This window comes from Corvus hawaiiensis, chromosome 3, assembly GCF_020740725.1.
Source record: "Corvus hawaiiensis isolate bCorHaw1 chromosome 3, bCorHaw1.pri.cur, whole genome shotgun sequence".
Lineage (NCBI taxonomy): Eukaryota > Metazoa > Chordata > Aves > Passeriformes > Corvidae > Corvus > Corvus hawaiiensis.
In genome coordinates this window covers 104429784-104450693 of record NC_063215.1, presented here as the reverse complement: position 1 = coordinate 104450693, position 20910 = coordinate 104429784, and the positions used below count along the sequence as shown (strand labels likewise).

Genomic DNA, 20910 nt, shown 5'->3' with positions numbered 1-20910 from the left:
AAATATTTTTAATTTTTCTCACATGAGAGAAAGTGCCATGGAAAGAAAAAAATGACAGTACTAGGAAAGGTATTGATAATAAACTGACTGAAGGAGAGATGACTGCATAGTGCTGAAAGAGGTAATAAAATCAGAGGGACATTATTAGTGCTGATCCTCTGGGATCACTTTTGAAACTGATTTAACATTTTAGCTTTAAAACTTGGCACAAAAATAAATGCATGCTCATAAAAGGTGTAGCTATCACAAAGTTGAAAAGCAGCAGTAACAGCAGGGAAGACTGGAATATCACACATGCAGAAATTACTAAACTGAAGACTATAATAATAGAAATCAGATTACACTTAAAAGTGTGTAAAATGTAAATACCTTCCTGGTAAGTTTAACAGCAGAAACTTCTCTTATACACCAAGAGCTGTAAGTGATAGGGAAGGAACTGAGTACACCAAATTATTATTTTACATCTGTACCTTTACAGTGTGATGGAACCATGGCTCTTGATTTCACTGGGAGGAATATTCTAGCAGAGTGAGAAATACTGCAGCTAGAACACAAGTTCTTTCCAAAATGTCATCTCATATAATATTTACAATTCTTGACATTAAAGTTTTATCAAGTTGTCTGACAACTCTAAGATTAAACAACAACTTGAAGAATGACCATACTCAACATTGGCATGAAACACTACTTCAAAAGTTCTTATCTGTAAAAGAAATCCTTAAAATTTTAACTTAAATATAAAGAAACTCCACTCAGGCTACCAAATATGCCAAAATGTAACTGTAGCTCCAGTAGTATGAAACAAACCAAAACCATGTGGTACAGAAATTTAGCTCTTTTTCATCATTACTAAACTCTTTAAAGTTAGATGCACACATAAAGAAATGTTATATTCTCCTGTTCTTCTTTCTATTTTGCAACACTGTCCCCTGATCAAAACCGGTCTTTGAAATACAGCACATGTGGATTTCTTATTTTACCTTATTTATTGTAGTCCCCAAACCTAACTTGCCTTTTTGGAAGTATTTCTAATCTTAGAGTTCCACTTACTCTCAGCTGTAGCTTGGCTGTTACTACACCTACAATGTCAGAGACAAAATTAACCTGAACTCAAACTCCACAGTTCTACTGCTCTGCCATAAAATTGAAAATATGCCCACCACATGAAATTACATACTGTGTTTATTTTTCACAATGCCTGTGCTCCGCTTTCTTCACCCATTAAATGAGGATATGATAAGCTATCTTCTAATTCCCAGAGTGTGTAAAACTCCAATATACCTAAATGGGATGCCCAGTTGACCCTATTCACCACCTCATTGTCAAGAGTTACTGTGAGACAACTTTCATCTCTTGCTTCTTTGGTTTTGCAAAGCTTTGTAAAGCTCTCATGGCTTCTGCTTATCACTGTGTCCATGTGGCCCTCTGTAAAGTCACCTCTTTTCAGTCACTGAGCCAGCCCTGCACATGCAGCTGCAGCTGCACAAAGATTTTGGTGTACCAGATTAATCAGTATGGAAGCAGTTCTGGTAACAGTTCATCTTTTGTTAATTAAAAACATTGCTGCCTATAGACAAGGAAGCATATTAAAAATGAAGTGTGCTTGTATAAATACAACGTAACAAAATATTTATATGCAAAATTAGCTTTAAGTCAGCTTATGATAGCTCTGGCATCTGAGGAAGATTGTAAGAATATGCTTCTTTTAGAAGATTACTCTCTTTTCATCCTTTAACATAGGAATATTTTAAAATTTTTTAAAGCAACTCTTAAGAAAAAACAATAGCTCAATTAATAGATAAGCCTTTATGTTTAAATCACAGCAAAAAGACTATAATTTGGGGGAAAGAATATTAAAAGAATACATTAATGCTTGCAACACAGAAATCAAGGAAAAGAGTAAAAGTATGTCCTAAAATCTCTCATCCCATAAGGCATTCAGAATATGTTTGGGCAGGTTCAGCCTGTAATATAATCTTTATTCCAACCAAAAGGCAAGGAAACGTGCAGGAATAAGCCAGACCAAGCTTGAAGCATATGTCTACAGTTCTCCACCATATCGTGCAGCAACAGACATATGACATAAATAGTTCAGTATGTGTTTTTTGCTTTTGTTGTTGTTAGAAAACAAACAAACCATACTGACAAGCATGATCCAAATATAATAAGCACTGTGACTTTGGCATAAAACCCCTGACAGCAACAGACTAAGGAAGGAACTGTAGCCAGAGGCTACAAAGGAAGAAATGCATTTGGTCTAAATGTATCCCAGTATATGCAGTACTTGCAGTAGCTTGGCAGAAAAACATCTCAGAAATTTAAAAATAATTAGAAAAATAGTCTATACTGTTTGCTGAAACACACTAAAATTACACTCATTAAGAAGTGTTATTGGAAAAGCCTTTATATTCAATTTGCATATGTAAAAAACCTTTTTCTTTAGACACAAAGCACAAGGCACAATGCTTACTTAAAAACAAAAAAAAAGCAAATATATATTTTAAAAAATACCTTGGAAAGGAACTTAAGGCCTGAATTTTCAGCTCTTAAACTTAAGCCGAATTCTAAAGGAGCTGTACTTACATAAAAGTACATTCCTTTCTGTGCTAAAAGTTCAATTTCCTATATGAAGAAGACATAACTTTGCTACTACTGTATCAGATCAGATTTTAGTCCCGCCTCCCCTTTTTTCCCTTCTCCTCTAAGCCAGTGTTTTCTCTTTGTACCTTTCTAATGCCCTTTTCCAGGGCTTCACACACTGTATCTGATTAAGAATTACTGAGTTACAGTGGCAGCAATATCACTGCTTCCTGCTGCACAAGGAAATGCTAAAGGCTGCCCCCCCAAATAGCTAATAAAGAAAAACTGAACAGCACAAACATCACGGCACCTGAGTCAATAAAGATTTTAATACAACTTTTCAGATAAAGCTCCACAAGGTCTTGCTTCCCTGACCCCAACCACAGAACCTTCCACAACTGAACCAAGCCTGACCTTATGCAAGCATCTGCTTGGTAAGCAGTATTCTAATTTGCAGGATGTTAAGGGACCTATTTTTTTCTCATTTAAGAAGTTAAAAGCCAGCAATATTTTGCTGTTCTTAGGATCACAAAGTAGGCTCCTCTATCAATGCAATGGCAGGTCTTCTGGAAATGCAAGACGGAAATGCTTACTGGAGAACAGCTTCACTGCAGACAAGGTTATTTGGACTGATACCTCCTTAACTGCCCTTTCATGAATCAGATTCTTGCATGGATATCTTATAATACGATATCTTGCAAGGTTATCTTAATTTACTATGAAAAAAAGGAAATGGTTGAGGCAACAGCCATTTAGTGGTTGAGGCAACAGCCATTCAACTCAGAAATTCAAACATCAAATTTCTACTTGTCAGATCTGAAAGTTCAGATACCGAAGACATTTTCACTTCAAATCCACCAAATATTCACTGGGAAGAATGCTCTAGCAAGAAACCAGGCTTTAAAACACTTCTTATAATACATTCAAGCATCTCAATGTTAGAGCTTTATATGAACACTGCAGGAATTTCTGACTCTAAAGCCAAGTTACTATTGCTTGTTTATGCTATGACAAATCTACATGACACTCAAAGTCAGATAATGATAATGAATTTGTCCTGTGCAGCTTCTAATCTTATGTAATCAAATAATATAAACTCAATTGTATTTCAAATACTAAAAAGGAAACACAGGGCACATAAATTAGATAGAGGCATTTCAAGGAGGAACTTGAGGAACACACAAGGTATTAATAAATAAAAATTAGAGACACTATGAAAGGAGGTAGGTATGAAATAAATCCTGTGTTCACAAAGGGATAATGAAATGGAAGGTCAGTAGAAGACAAAGCATGAGGCAGATAGCTTCTTTTCCATACAACAAAAAAACTTGAGAATAATGAAGACTCTATCACACAACTGTCATCCTCATTTCTGCCTGCCTCATTCTGAACTTAATAAACAACAACAAAATCACTGAAAGTTAATTACCAACTCTATCTTGGCCACCAAACAAACAGTCGCTGGGACAAAAAAATCAGAAATAAGGAAAATGGTTTTGTCCTACATTCGGATGTTGAATTTGGATATCAAAGAAAGCGGTAGGAAAAAGTATTCCTAGGTCTGAAACAATCAGAAAAGAATGAGTGTAAAATTATAGTTTAACTCACATGAAACCAGCTTGCAAATGGGAATGTTTTGTCCTCAAAAGAAGTTATTAAATTCTGTAAACACCTCCAACTTCATTAAACATTGAAACAGATCTCATGTCAGAGCTATGACTGTTCTAATGTGGACCTTTCTTCTGCGAACACCAAAGAAGTCAAATCAATCTTTACTCCAGAGGCAGCAGGAGCTTTTGGAATGTTCTGTCACATTTAGTATCCTCTAAGTGTTGCTTTAAACATTATTACTTGGAAGGGAAGACCACAGGTTTTTCTATAGAAAACTTCAGGCATTAGTAATTTTCCCGTTAAGAGTTAAAAAGGACCCTTTCCAATCCAATTCTATTTCTAGTCTATCTCTTTCATTTTCACTTTTAGGAGGGTTTAAACACTGCTGTTTTATGACAACCACAACGAGTTCCTACCTAAGGGGGATTACATGCCACCTGGCAGAGTGCTCACATCCATCTGCCTTTCAAGAATCGTACCCAGAAGATGCACAAACCGGCATGGAAAAGTAGAAACTCTTCATCTACACACTCCTCCTTTTCCTGTGAGTCTCCTTTCTAGTGAAGGAGAACTAGTACCAGCTAAAGGATGGGTGGGGACTCAGAAATAAAGCAGGGGTGCACTCCTTGAGTTGCCAGCCTTCCTCAGCTGACAGTAATCAACAACTCTCCTTTGTTAGGAGGTCAGTGTCAAACATTAAAGGGGAAGGTTTTACTGTAAGCTGAGGGTATCATACATTTATGATACTCCAACTGTTTCTCATGCCCCTTTTTCTTTAAAATCACAGTGCCAGATATCCCAAGCACCACTCAAGGGATGTAGGGGAGAAACAGGCACAATGTAATGAACAAAGATTTTATTGGGAAGACCGGCTTAAAGCAACTTCCTACTATTCTCCTCCTCCGTAAGATTGAAGAATTGACCCAGGTTAGTTAAAATGTAAAGTTACTTCTCATTTGGCCTGGTGTCCTTGTTCAGTTCCCTGCACAGTGCCACAAACATCTGTTTCAGCAGGGAAGAAGGAATGCCTGGAGCTTGGGTAGAGGGGAACAATGGGAGGAAAAAGGTCCAAAGATACATTTGTAAAGGCACCTCTGCTGAAAGGACTACTCAAGGCTACTGTCGCTTAAGGGGCTGGATTTAGGGTTTTTAAGCTCTTTCTGCTTGAATAACACAGAATATACATATAGATCCATACTAGCTCAGTCACCCACTATAAAGCTTTCACTCAAATTAACACTCCCACTAGACACTCTGGGAAACCATTTGCCTTCTCCATGATGTACAGCCAGTATGATCCAGTAGCTCTTGGCACTCCAAGCATCTGTGGGCCTTTTATTTCAAAATACTTCTAGGTCATGGCAGGCTCCTTTGGAAATCCTACCAATGAATTGTAGTCAAAGAGCATTAACCTCATCCAGTCCTCAGCACAGGTCAGGTGCCACCCCGAGGGCACACTATGAGAGCAGCTGCCAGCATTTGTACCATAGAGGGTCACAGGGCAGAATGAAGGCCCAGATAACCTTTGTATCCAGCCCCTCCTCAGTGGAAAAATAGAGCGGAAACAACTCACAGAGCTCTCCTACCTCTGTCACAGAATACCTTGTAAGGAAGCATTGGCTTACCAAACACTCACTAAAATAACTTTCTGTCCTGCAGTTTTCCATGTAAAACTAAACCATGCCACATTTCAAAGCAATACATTTTCAGCAACTATCAAAATAATCTTATGTTATTTTTTTCCTTATATTTCTAGCCCTGTTTCCTTCACTCTCAGCACTTTGTAAGGACATCTTCATGTGTGTATTCCACATTATGTCTGTTGCAAAGTTTGGTAAACATTTAAAATACGATGTTGCTTTCTTTCAAACCCACAATGAGGGCTCACTTTACCAAAGGCCAGAGCACTTGGCTCATCCTTGTGCCAACTCAACTCAGACACATCGTGCAATGCAGCTAACTCCCAAGATGGGCCTTCCACCCCTACATTTTCCACTTAAGCAAATTAATGATCAGTAAAGATGGGATACACCCAGAAGACAGAAAACCACTTATTCAGCAAGTCAAAAATGGATACATTGGCACTGAAACTTATAGTTGAAAGTGAAATGGATCCTACAAAGGATCCCAGATTTCAGCTGCCTGCTGACAGTAAATATTTCAGGGATGTCCCTAAGATGATTTCTGCTGAGGACAAATAGTACCTTCCTGTTAAAAGCAAAGAGGCTGGCTTGATAGGGAATAGCTTTTATGCCTCTAATGGATTTATTCCCTTATGTTCAGTATTTCTCAGAAAGGATGTCACTTCCTCAGAGAATTCTGCCGCTCTACATTTTAAGAATTCAAACGTTCCAGCGAAGCTCAGCTTAAATTTCAGAAGCTGATAGAGAAAATTGAAAGAAAAGGGGGAAAATAAAAAAGGTATCTGGTGGTTTAGAATGCTAAAATCCTTCCAACTAAAAGACAGCAGCAACCAGAAATCCAGAAACACACTGATGGAGCTAACTATAATCTCACATTCCTTCTGGAAGTGGGTGTGTTTATGCTTTGCAGGCCTATCTTTTCACATGCAAAAGACAATACCCAAAATGTATGTAACTTAAAGAGTTTGCCCTGTGGTCTTAACTACCCTCCATAAACTTAACCAACAAAAATAGTAATTAACACAGGTGTTTCATCATCTTTCCAAAATATTTTCTTAGTAAGGAGGTAACTAAGGATTGTTTTACCAGTCAATAGAAAGAGATGACTGTTTAATGTGGGTGTGTGCCAATATATGAAAACTATTTAAAATGAGTGTTTTTGCAGTGGTCTGGAGGATCATGAGCCTAAATGTTGAACACTCTATAGCTGCAAATTGGCTCTGCCCTGAATCCCTATGCAACCCTGCACAGAATAAATAAGTGGAGGAAAGAAAGTCAAGATGGAAATGATTTAAGCACATTAACACTTATAATTCTGTTCTATTCAAGAAGCTGTAATGTCCCAAATTAAATTTAGGACAGAGACAGACTTAGATGCACCCTTACTGAGGGGCTACCTTGGAAGACAGCACAAAAGGCAGGGGCACAGACAGTACAGGGATGTGCAAAACCACCAATGGCACACTGAGTGTGCCCAGGACCAGCTCCTGTCCAGAGGGCATCTTCTGCAACTCTCAGTGGAAATTGCTTCCTGTGGCAGCCAGGCCTTCTCCATTCCTTTTTTACTCTACAGGATTTAGACAAAATTAAGAATTTATACGTTACATAAAACTGAGAGAAAACCTGGTTCACCAATAAAATCATGACGGTGTTGTAGGAAAAACAATTTTCATGTGTTTGAGGTAACACAACATGCATAAATAAAGTGTAGCTACCTAGCTTAAACTGGTAAGTTTTACTGCAGTCCACACTTGGATATTTGATACTGCATGCAAATCTAAGCTTTTAACATATGCCATGAGGAATTAAATAACAACACAACCTCGAAAATAAAATAATATTAATGCATGTAGAGACTTTTTTCAGAGGGGGAAAAAAAAAGAAAAACAAAAGAAAGGTGCTAAAATTATCTATTAAAAAAGACAAATTTATGTTGATTCCTAATAAATAGGAAATCTTACCCTGTATGATACTACAGCTTGCAGAGAACTGGCACAAGATAATATTTAACCTTGGCCTAAAAGCGAGAATCACTTCATTGGTACAAATTTGTAATTGAAAGTATCAGGGTTAGGTATAAGCTTGCCAACCAAGTTGTGCATTTGTGAGAGATACAAATATGTACTTTCTTTCTCATTTTGAACAGTTGCACATATATTTAACTCAGATGAAGTTTCTTTCTAAAGCTAGCCTTGGAGCTGTCAACATCACTTGGTAGTGCCAGTGCTGGTGAATTCATAGCAATGGCAAAAGCTATGATACTAAAGAAAAGACCATTTTGTTTACATTCTGAGCCATCATTTAGCTATCAGGTAAAATACTACAAGATTTGTTCACAGAAATAAATTAGTCAGAAATAAAAAATTATCCAAGATTTATTGAATCACATATTTGTTGAAACTAAAAAGAGGATAAAAAACCTGAGAAAACATTAAGAATACCCTAAAAAATGATAGTATTGATGTTATTTTTAGCTAGCAATTTTTCTTTTTCTTAATTTCATGAGGTACCAGGAGACAGCTTCGAAAACACCATGCAATTTATCTCCACAATTTTATTAATATCTAGATTTTTATCTCCTTCCCACTATAAATTCATCCTGCAATCCCACAATGCTAGTGCAGAAATAGCATTCAAATTTGGAACTGAAAACTTGAAATACTGCAATTTAAGTAATGCTGAGGTTGTTTGTATTTGACATTTCAGAACCTTGGCCTATGTACTTTAGGAAAGAAAAGTGTCTTGCATTTGACATCAGAGTGGTTGGCACACAAACAGCCACTGCAATCAGCTTCACTCCCAAACAAAAGTGATTGACAACAAATAAGTGATTGATGCTAGAAAGACACAAGAGGAGTGACACACTTAGAAGGAAAACAGAAATACCATTTTTAAAAAGTACAAAAAACATTCAGAGAAAACCAGAAAATTATCATCAAAGTACATCACTATGTATGGTTAATGTGAAAATCTATCCTGAAAGAACTGGGGCACTAAGAGGAAACAAAACAAAACAATCTGCTATCTTACTGTGTGAATAGAACCTTGACCAAAATACGCCTAAAGCACGGTTTCTAGTTCAGTAGCAGCAACCCAGATCAAATGCTGATGCACATTGGCTATTCATGTGAAATACCACTAGTGCAGCTGCTACATTAATCCAGCTTTTAGCACTATTTCCTTCTTTTTCTCATACATCCTTTGCTGTGTGGAAGGCACTCCCAGGAAAGGATGTGGCCACCATGGTTAAGCCTTCAGGAAAAGAGCATTAATGGCATTTAGATGATGTGTTTTCTTTTCCTTTCTTTTGCTTTACCAGTTGCAAACATCTTAATAAAACTAACAGTGGAACAGGTCTCATTTCAAAGGCTGATCATTTAACATATACTCAAGTGCTCTTTACATTTTTAATCTTGCCAAACATACCTTTATAAACAGGCATTGTATTACAGCAGCACTAATGATAAAATGCTAAAATAGCATTTAGAACTTTATGAACATGTGAAGCTCACTGGCAACACCACAAATCAAACAACAAAGGACTGAGAATGCATAGGGGCGTTTTTAAAAAGAAAAAAAGAATAAATATGCAAGCACAATAATTAGCATACTGTTTTCAACTGCAATGATACTATTTTCATCCCAAATTTTACACCAGCACCTATTTCATCTTGGGGACACTACTGTTTGAGGATGGAAACATCACATCTGTTGCACATTACTTACCAAGAGTACTGAATTACAAAGATTTTGATCTGTTTGGAGGAAAAGGTAGGAGGAATCTATTCTTCTGAAGAGAGTTACTACTCTATATGCAGATTTACTGGGTAAAAGACCTGGCAACAGTAGATAGTGTCTCACCAATTTACCCACAAACACATCTTAAGAATTAGATCCAAATTAAATTCAAAGCAAAAACCTTTCACACCAGGTCCTAAGCCAAAAAAAAAAAAAACCCAAAAAAAACCAAAAAAGGCAGAAATAACACAGTTCAAATCTTCAATACTCAAGGACAGTACTCTGGGTTTTTCCATGAGACATTATCACAAAGCTCTCTTTAGCAGGTAGACACAGCTCTTTAGCAAAACTAGCCGATGGAAAAATATTCCAGAGGAGTGTTTTGCAATTTAGCACCACCCCACCTACAGCTCTCTCATGACAAGCCAGAATCGCAAACGAAATAAAACACAGCCCACTAACACACCAAAAGCAACCACAATACACCTTTTGGACAAAAAAATAATCCTAACCTCCCACCCCTCCCACACAGACACCTTTTTTGCAATGAAGCAGTCAAGTGGGAACAGTAAAAGAAGGCATAGTTAGTACAGACTCTAATTAGGGGCGATAGATGGATGTATCAAATGAGCTCATTCTGCCAGCTTAATGATTCAGCTTAAAGAATGGGAGTTTTCCTCCTGACTTCTGTCAGAGTCGAGTACATCTGTTGAGTGCATTTGAAGATTCTGCCTCTTGTAAGATAATCTTTGCATACAAGAATTACCATGGAGTTCAGCAGAGAATGATACATCAAGGAAAAGATGATGCTAGTTTTGTGGAAAAATCAATCGTGGTCTCCAAAAAAGCTAGACACAAATGACTTAATATTTTCCTTTGAACACAGTCTGGTTTTATATATATATATACACCAAGGTAAAGATAAGTACCACAATTTAAGTACTTCCATTCATTTAGCTGCCCTCACTTTATTTTAAAGACAATATCCTTAAGTCCAAAAGAAGATGCTGAAAAAAAATTCAAAGCAGACAGTGGTGTGTTTTGAGCTTCAGTATAAATCAAACAGATTAATGAAGAAACAGAATTTGGCCTTTCAATAAACCTGTTCTAAGTTGATCATATTTCACAAACAAACAGGTTTCCAGCTTTGCTTTTATAAATTATTGATCATTAACTCTCAAACACACCAGTGTGCAAGGTTCATGAGGTGCACTCAGAGGTTCATTCATGTCTCTGATGATATGGCACAAGTTTAGCAACAACTCCAATAACCACAGCATGTGGGCAGGTCGGTTCTGCTGTGCTTACTGTCACAGAAAGTACTTGTTACCAACTTAAACTCTAAAAGGAACTAGTTTCACTCTATCAAGTAACTCTCCATAACTCCAACAGGAATTTGGAGCTCAAATTACTTACCTGTGAACATAATGCAACTGATGAACTGAATCGATGGCTATCACCATTTCAGCCAAATAAAAACGAGCCATATCTTCAGGGAGTCTGTCCTCAAACTTGCTGAGCAACGTAAGCAGGTCTCCTCCAACATAGTAATCCATAACCAGGTACTATGCAGTGGGAATGAAAAGAAAACAGAGTGGGGGGGCGAAAAAAATCACAATTTATTGAGTGAATAAGAGACTAAATACTAATTGAAGCATAAAAATTAATTCACTGCAAAAATTATTAAGGACATTAAAAAAACTAAGCAAGATGCTTAGATGCTCTGAAAACAGTAGTCAGTTCAGCTGCAGTTTAACATTTAGCCTTGAATATTTTTCATATTTATACCTCCCCAAACACAGTAAGCCATGACAAAATAGTATCAACTTCATCCAAAGTCCCATCACCAAACATGAAATATTTAGATCCTCTGGATTCCCTTATGAAAACAGTACCCTTTGCTAGCATGCAAAAGGACTAAAAGATTAAAGCACAGACCTATAAAAATGAAACAAGTGTGTTAATTTATAATCTCATTTACGTTGCCCTGATTTCCAGACTTTCCCTTTCCTTTTTTCCTACCATCTTCTTTTCCCATTAAACACATCACTTTGGAGTGTTAAGTTTTTAGACTATTCAGATTAAGGCAAAGTCTGAGAGACTTCCAGTGACCCACAGCATAATTTCAGAAATTGTTGACATTACACATGATACAAGACTCTGCAACATAAAATACAACATGTCACCTTCTCTAACTGAAAGGATGGAGAAAAATATTGATTTCTTATGTATTAATGAAACACAAAACTTGCCAGCCATTTAAGTGGGTGCAAAGACTTTAAAGAAATCAGAGCCTTTCTGCACCTTACTGTATTTACAGAATGAAGCAATCTTTTAGTAACATAATTAAAATGGCTGGGAAAAGTGAAACTTCAGTGTGAAACTCAGGATTAATATATTTTAGCTTTGTTTAGTTTGGTTTTAATTATGAAACAGCACCTGAAAGGGCAAATGGGGGAAAGAAAAAAAAAAATCAAGCTAATTATAGCTAACAAACTAATTATAAGCATTCTAATTTTACATGAACTGCTAAGATGTTACTTTCAAACATCATTGTGGAGAGGTCTATTAGAATCACAGAATATCCTGAGCTGGAAGGGAGCCACAATGATCATCAAAGTCCAGCTTGTGGCCCTACACAAGACAGCCCCAAGAATCAAATCACACCCCTGAGAATAAATTTCCACTGAAGTACAGAGTATCTGGAAGTTTTTGCTTAGAGCTCCAGTCTGTTTCTAGGAAGGCACCCTATCTGCATTTGAAGCAGTGACTCTTAACAAGACCATAAATAATAAAAAGTATTGAAGATGTAACAATGTACACCCCAATTAGTTTCTTTAAAATTCTGAAAATGCAACCTAAAGGGACTATTTGCATTACTTCCCCTAAATTTTTTGCCCATCCCATTTTCAGAAAAAGACACTAAAATATGAGGAAAAAAATCTGCAAAATTATACCAGCTCTAGGGAAGATGAGGGGCAGGCAGAAATCTTACACCTGTTTCTTTTCCCTCATATTTTCCATAACAATAAAGGTGATGAACAAAGATTTTTAACAGCTTGAGACATAGTAACTTGCGCATCCTCACTGATTCCAAGTGCATAAAAAAGCACAAAAGGCATTTCCCCAAGATTTTAAATGTGTTGACAGTCAAATTTTCATCTGTTGCTTTGTGACAGGAATAATAAACTTAAATTAAGCTCACAACCCTTACAGAAGATAAATATTGCTCCTACACTCCTTCTGGAACAAGATTGATAGTATTAGTTTCTTGTGTTTTACAGTTTTAGAAAATGCATTAAACCTTTGAAACTTCAGATACTGATTATTAACTGATGCATTGTACAGACATCTCCAAGAGCTGAACTTACTGCTTTGAAAGTATATTGAAAAAAAACCTCCTCAGATTCTCCTAACTGATGTGGGATCTCTGTACTCACTCTTCAGCACTTTTAAAACCTCTGCAACTCAGCTCCTGGATAAACCAAAATAATAGAATTTTGGCTCTTACAACACAGGATTCTGCACCTCCTCCTATGTTTGCAAGAGCACCATAGTAGCCTAATCACATGGAAACCTTCAACTCCTTGAATAAGCCAACACTTAAACCATAACTCAGGGTATTAAGTTGTGCAAATGAAGTTGAATGCATGCATAGGAATGACAGCTGGACCTAAAATCTAAGCTTTAAATAAAAAGTTCCGTCAAATATCCAATGTCAAATATCCATGCCCTTAAAAAAAAGTTTGGGTGTTTTTAAAGCTTTAAAAATACTTTCTAAATATACGCAATCATCCAGATCTATCCAGTATCTCAAATACTTCTCAAAATACTACTGTACAACAGCACCATCCTTCCAAGAGAAAGAAAAGGACAGATTTAGGAATACTAAATTCTAGTAACTAGTGGAAGCTTAAAACAGGCATTTAATCCTAAATCACAGATTCATTTCATGGAAGGGACCTCTTGAGACCTCATCTGCTCAAGTAGGGTCAGCTAGAAAAGGCTGATGGTGACTGTCTCCAGCTGGGGTTTGAGCATCTCCCAATAAAGAAGGGTTTTCTTGTGCTCTGATGAAACTCCATGTATTTCAGGTTGTGTGCACTGGCTCCTGTCCTCTCACCAGGCACTACAGAGAGGAATCCAGCTCCCTTGTCTTCATTCCCCCCACTGGGTATTTACACACACGGATGATAACCCCCCTCTCAATCCTACATTAATTTGGGCTGAAGAATCCCAGCTCTCCTTACAGGAAGGATGCCCCAGTGTCTCAATCACCTTTCTGCGCTCGCAGTGGGCTCGCTCCAGTAGTTCCATCTCTCTTTTGCCCTGGGGAGCTCAGACCTGGACACAGCACTTCAGGTGCAGCTGGGGCAGGGCTGAGCAGAGAGGAAGGACCTCCCCTGACCTGTTGGCAACACTTTTCCTTGCAGCCCAGAATACTCCTGGCCTATTTTGCTGCGAGGGTGCAGTGCTGGCTCACGGTTAAGCTTGTTATCCACCAGGACCTCAAGCAAAGCAGCTTTCCAATCACTTGGCCCCCAGCATGTACTGGGTTTGTTTTATTCCACCCCAGGTGCAAGGCACTGCCTTTTTCTTTGCTGAATTTCATGAGATTTCACTCTGTCCAGTTCTCCAGTTTGTTGAGGTCCATCTCAAGGCAAACAACAGTCACTGTTCAACCACATCTACTGCTCAACCTACACAGATTTTTTTTAAAGGCCGCTTCTGTTACACATGATTTTAATAAAAAGCATACAGAGAACTAGTGATGATACAAACTCCCAGTATTACTGATAGTTTGCCCAGGAAGCTGCAAAACTAGCTCCTGTCAGCAGACTATCAAAGATGAAGAACAGAACCTGCTCTGTGCTTAGTGAAAACAAGGAAACTGGCAAGAATAAAACAAATTCTAGCAGGCTGTTGTGGAATATATAATATTTTCCTTGAAATGTTGTTAATGATAAGATCAGAATTACACAATACATGAGATTATTTTTGCTGTCCACATTAACAAAGCATGAAGCTGGCTGGGAGGTATTTAAGCCAACAGTTAGACTTAGAAATGCAGAGCCCAGTCTTCTGTGCAAACCTACCAAAACCCGTGGATCCCCAAGCATCTGAGCTGGCAGAACAAAGTGCAATATAATGGCAGAAAACACTGCAAGTCTGCAAGAGTTCCATGTGTAGCACTTCATGTATGGGATGGACTGGGAGGAATAAATGACTGTGGCTGTTAGTAGTTTTTTAAAGAAATTATTAGAATTGCTAATGATAGAGAATCCAAAGCACAGGGCAATAAAACCCAAACAATCAAAAGCCATCAATGTGTTGTTGTTTACTTTTTCAGGCGTAAATATTACCAGAACTGTATCACAATCAAAACATTTTTAAGTGGGAAGGATTTTATAGAAAATTGACCACTATTACTCATATTAGCTTCATTTTGCAAGTCATTCAAAATACTCAGAAATTAAATAACATAAAAGAGACACTTTAATCTACAACTACAGCTTCCAACTCTTATTTATGAGCATTTAGTGGCGTTCTTCCATGCTGCAATAACATTTTATTGTTTTGAGACAGCTTACTGAGTTTAAGTCCTCAAAATAGTAAGTTGTTTCAAAACAGGGCTACTCCCTATTTCTCTCTGTAAAACAGCAATCAGCACGGTTAATCATAAAAAACTGAAGTAAAATAGAAAATGCATGTTAGTAAGTCCACTTTTAATTTTGTGAATCCAATTAAACTGGAATGACAAATTGTACGAAGATTACGCAGATAGACCAGGGTTTATCAACAAATGCAAAGTGGTCTAGAAAACAAAGCTGCCTTCCTGAGGTATTTACAGCAAAACTTTCAAAGTTTTCGACCAGTCTCCACCCTTCAGAATCTTATGCACAAAATCACAGATCCTCACATGATCTGTATAGTCCAGAACACGAAATTAACAAATAAACTACGTTTCTGTCTCAAACCACAACTAAGACTCTGCATTTCCACCCAGACATATATATATATACACACACACATATATATAAAAGCAACACTCACTAAATAGTTTTCATCCTGGAATGCATAATGTAATGTTGTGATCCACTGGTTATCTCCATTCACTAACACGTCTCTCTCTTCTCGAAAACAGGCTGTCTGAAGGGGAGATAAATAATTATAGCCTTTAAGTAAAATATATAAAAAAACATTTAGCAAGCTGACTATGTTTTGACATTATATTCAGGGGAAAAAAAAATCCAAAATGCCTGTCAGTTAAAAAGTCATTTATTACACTATCCACACAAGACAAAATATAAAAAAAAATAGATATGAGAAGAGCCCACCTTCTTCAAATTTAAACAGTTATACCTCTCTGTACTGTTAAGTGAGGCAAAGGGATAAATAAGCTGCTGCTTCCCATTGTCTAAAATGTCAAAATCTTGAAGTATCAATAATGACAGAATAGCAGTGTATGATTAAGAAAAACAATAAATAATGGCATTAGGTAACTGTAACTGCACAAGGAGGCAGAGAGCTGGAATCTGGAGTCTTGTGTCATTGTTTTATCTCATCATGCTGTTGTCCTAGCTTTACACTTGAGTTTCCATATAAGCAAGGTTCTTTTCATTTGAAAGTAGCTGCCAATAACTCCATGTAGTCATCATTTGACAATCATTAACCACTTGGGGTTTTCTCCACACCCCTTGCTCAGGAAAAGCTGGGAGAAGTGAATATTGCTCTTGCCAGATATAAGCTGTTGATCAGACATCCCAAGAGGTTTCCTCTCAATATACTGGAAAGAAAAACAGGAGGCAGGAGGTGCCTTCAAATCAAGTGAAACAGAGGAGGAACAAGAACTGCCAACAAATGTTTTAATTGTGAAACACAGGTTTGTACAAGACAAAAGAAGATTAAATGTGAGGAAAATAACCAAGTGCAAAGCAGCAAGGTATTTAATCCAATGAAGGTCTTGCAACTTGCCCTGAGTAGTGAAAAAAATACCTCAGCTGAAACAACTTTGCAGAATGACAGACAAAACTGACCAAACAGATGTAAAGCCAAAAAAGAAACTATAGCAAAGAAATCCTATAAACGTTTTGAAGGGTGTGAGTTCTGAAGCTAATATCACAAGAAAACAAAAGATACCAAATAACAAAGCCAATGCACAATTTTGTTCAGAAAAAAATATGTAAAAGATAGTGCAGAGGAAAGAATAATATTGTATGGGCTCTATTTAGAAGGCAGATGGGGAGTTTGAGAAAAACACAGACCATATTCTATCCAGCACACTCTGCTCTTCACAAAGATGTTTCATCATTTTGAACCTTGCTCTGTCTCTTCCATTTTCGAGACAGCTAAGTTTAAAGGAAATTCAAGCCTTTGCTTTTTATTTTTTCAGTTTGATTTGCAAATCCAATAGGAAAATACCAGAACCCTGGCATAGCTTTTGATGGCTATGAGATTTGGAAAGTGAAGAATGAAAAGTGAAATATCATTTGAAATTGAGCTATGCACAAGAATACATGCAGCAAAAACCGAGCAGAAAGTAACTCCCTCCTCCAAGCAAATAAACCACCACAAGTGCTTATTTTGGTAAATACAGTGAGTAAGAACAATGCAGACCAGGAAAAATAAAGATGACATACTTTAATCATTGCACAATGCATGAGATAAATCAGTAAAATTTGAGAAAATAGCAAGACATACTTAAAACAAATACCTTCAAAGGTTATTGAATGAAAAATAGACTTGGGGTAGGAGAATGAGTATGGATCATCCTCAGAAGGAAGAAAAGCTGTTTGATGCTTCAGCTTGATTTTTTTCCTTCCTTCTTGACATATTTCAGAAAGAGATAACTATGAACTCTTGTTTTCACAAGGATAAATAACAGGTAGTTTCTCTACTTGTTATGACACAATTCATAGGATTAGTTACTAGAGAGTTTATATAATTCCACTTGTTTTTGCCATGATTTGACAAAAGACTGCGCATTCCTTGAGCACTCCAGACACCCACCTCCAGGCAGCATGCCTAGAGCTGAAGCAACAGCTACTACCACAGTAGATCACAGCTGAGACAGCAACAGCCAGAGTTGAAGTGGTAAAAAAAAAATCCAACAACAACAAAAAGAGACAGTAGCAGTGGTTCTTTTAATTAGTAACATCGCTCAATTAAGCTTTCTTAAAATGAAGCCTTTTTTGTGCCATCCATTATTCTAGCATTACACTTCATCTTCCCCAGGCAGTCTCCTTGAACTGTTGGCAGAGACCTCCAGAGGTCATCTGATCCAACTCTCTTGTCATAGGAAAGCCAACTCAGTGCAACGGCTGTATCTCTCCTGTTATCGTGGCCTTCAAGCAGCAAAGAATTTGACCTGCTCTGCTGTTTGGTGCTCCTGTCCTCACAGCTCAGAGTCAGCACTTCCTGAGGGTGCTGACTGCTGCCATGCTGCACAGTATTTGTCCTGGTCCCTCCTGAGCCTCATCTGGCACCAGAGTGGCACACGTGTAACTCTAAGTGACTGTCAACGCTCAGGGTAACAGGTCTGGGAGTGTAACAGCAAGATGTCACACACTTCCAGGTACTCCTTGTATCAGTAACGTTCCCAGTTCTACATCCCATCTCAACAGGGACAAGTATTTGGAAAACCTACACTCTGTGTTATACAAAAAAGAATACCGACTTTGCAACCTGTATCGTTTCATCATAACAAAGTTTTTGCACTCAGAGTTTGCAGTTGTCAACCTTAATCTGGCATTCTCAAGACTCTTCTGAGTACATACTCCCTTTTTGCTTTTACAAATGACTCCCACTTCCCACACTGTTGATACAGAGATATATGAGCATACAGATCTATCTATATGCTCGTCTTGTGTTTTTGGACTGTGCGGTTTTCCTGTGTATCTCAGTGTTAGTGCAGCACACTGCTAACAGAGCCCAAATGGGTCATTTTCCCCATCAGTAGTAAGAAGTGCATTCATGAATGTTTAAAAATGACAGGTTATAGTTGCTGAAGGTCATGCTGTATAATGCATTTTCACTCCAGATGGTTCTCTTTCCACTATATACCCATGGGTTACAAATACATGGAAAAACATAGCTGTAATTCTTTTCAGGCTAATGGTTCAGACTTTCAGAAATTCAGCTGGACCCATGGGAAGAGTATTTTTAATACCTTGCATAGAGAAAAATTTTTGAAACCTATTTATAACTGTATGTTAATGAAAAGGAACAGTTTTCAAACTCACTTTAAAAGGGTACATTTAAAAATAGAGTGGAGCTTTATTCCTGGTCTTTTCTTTTTCACCAAAATAATAAAACTTACAGTAATGACATTTGTCTTGGAGAGAAATACCTCTTTGTATCAAGACTACTGCCAGATTGCTCAGTATTTGAATGATTTCTGGATAAAAAGGAAACACATTGTGTACATCTAACCCCAATCTGCAAGCCATTTATACTTCTTAATGTGATAACATTTTCATTAAAAGAGACAGGATGTGCACACATCAGAAATTGGCTTTAATTTGTCTGAATACATTTTTTTTAAAGTGTGATGGTTTCCCATTGATCTCATTTCCTACCAAGATGTAATTAAAATATAAATGCGGAAATCAAAATAAACTTGGAAGCAGTTGAACAGCAAGGCAGCCTGAGAGCAGCAAAGTTGAGGTCTCAAATAAAAACTATGTATTTATGAGTGTATTTTTAGTATGCACAGATGAAGAATTTCAAAGCAAATTAGAGAGTTAGATACATTTTCCATCTAAAATTAATACACAAGTATTCAGGTGTAGACTGCATGTTATAAGCTTCTTTTCAAAGGAATCCAGGGAAATATATCAAGGACTTCATGAAGAGCAGAGTTGTATAATGAAGGTAGGCAGCTAAGGCAAAAGCAAGGCTGCTAAAAGAGCTGTTCCACCTTTTTCACACGCAAAATGGACTCCAGCTTTAATGAGGCACTTTTTTTCCCGTATTTTTGCAGATGAACGTTTTTAGGAAACATGCACTCAAATTAATTTGAAACTTTTATCTTTCTGATTTTTCAGTCTACTAATTAGGCCTTGACTAAGTTCCACCTACTGATAAACTAATAAGTTTGATGAGCTATGGCTCAGCAATTACCTTTTTATAGCTCAGTAACTACCTTCCATCATGGAAAATACTTGCTACAGACTACATTCCCAACTGGAATAAATGCATTAAAAGATCACTTGTGTAGTTGGTAATTCTTGGGCAATTACAGAAAAGACCTAATGTCAAAAACATCCAGCCCCACATAAGTCAAGATTCCAGGCCATTTTAACCCTTCTGATGAATTGCTTTAAGCTTACGTAATATTAATCTTTTACTGTCAGTAAACAGTGAAGCACCTCCTCCATCCCTCTAATACACACAGAGCCTTGTGGACATTTGTGACAATTCAGTAGAGTAAGAGGGGGCACAATCATGGAAAACATTACTGATCTTACTTCAGCTCTCTTCAGCATCTCCCACTTATTAAGTATCTTCATGGCAAAAACCTTATCTGCATTTTTCAGTTTTACTACTGCAACCTGGAAAAGAGAAATGAAAGATAAATAAGTTACAACACGGAAATGCAGATTGTTTCCATTTTTACGTAACCTTGCAGTTTTGGAGGTTTTTTCCTGAGTGTTCTGGACACATTTTTACTATCAACACAATACTACACCATCAAGAGAGAAACACCACAACGGTAAAGGAAAATTCCAAGCCTATTGTAAGCTGTCATTCTGTATCACACTTTCCCTATGTATAATTTTTTCTAGGTGACCATGAATGTAAAACTGGTATTTCTCAACATCACACTTCTTGCTCTATCATGCTGTCATGAAACTCTCTGGCCCTATGCTTTATATTCCTGGGCTTCAGTCCTACACACTAATTAAACTCTAGAGCCCTCAAGAAAAGGTAATGGCATAGCAGATTCTAAGTCAAGATAAAATAGTGTCTCTTTGGTTTTAAACACAAATAAAACTGTAGATTTGCCATAAAACAACTTCCACTCTTGTCTGAAATAATGCACTAGATTTTCTTCAAAGATAGTATGACTTCACAGTTTTCCACCTGAAGTCCAACGAGCTCTTTATCATGTCTGTTGTAAGTAGCAGGGAAACAGCGAAATGCACAATTTCTAGAGAAGTAAAACTTAATAAAACAAGCCTGCCCAGCTGCCCCTCCTCCCCTCATAGTTTCTGAAACATTAGATGCCATAGGCCTCTGTAATAATAAATTAACAAAGTTCACTGACACCATCCTTTTCTGAGAATATTAGTTTTGTTTAGCTATAATATAAGCTAACATAGAATATTTTTAGGAA

The 20910-nt window shown here is 37.3% G+C and overlaps 1 protein-coding gene across 14 annotated transcripts in view; it reads right to left on the bottom strand.

Moving 5' to 3' along the window:
* CDC42BPA (CDC42 binding protein kinase alpha) overlaps positions 1–20910 on the bottom strand; it is a 184477-nt gene that overhangs the window by 98524 nt on the left and 65043 nt on the right. For all 14 annotated transcript variants that reach the window (XM_048297409.1, XM_048297415.1, XM_048297411.1 and 11 more), the window contains exons 4-6: positions 20042–20125; positions 15627–15722; positions 10989–11137 (exon numbers count right to left, since the gene is read on the bottom strand). In XM_048297409.1, coding sequence (XP_048153366.1) covers positions 10989–11137; positions 15627–15722; positions 20042–20125 — 329 coding nt within the window. The remainder of the gene's footprint in view (positions 1–10988; positions 11138–15626; positions 15723–20041; positions 20126–20910) is intronic.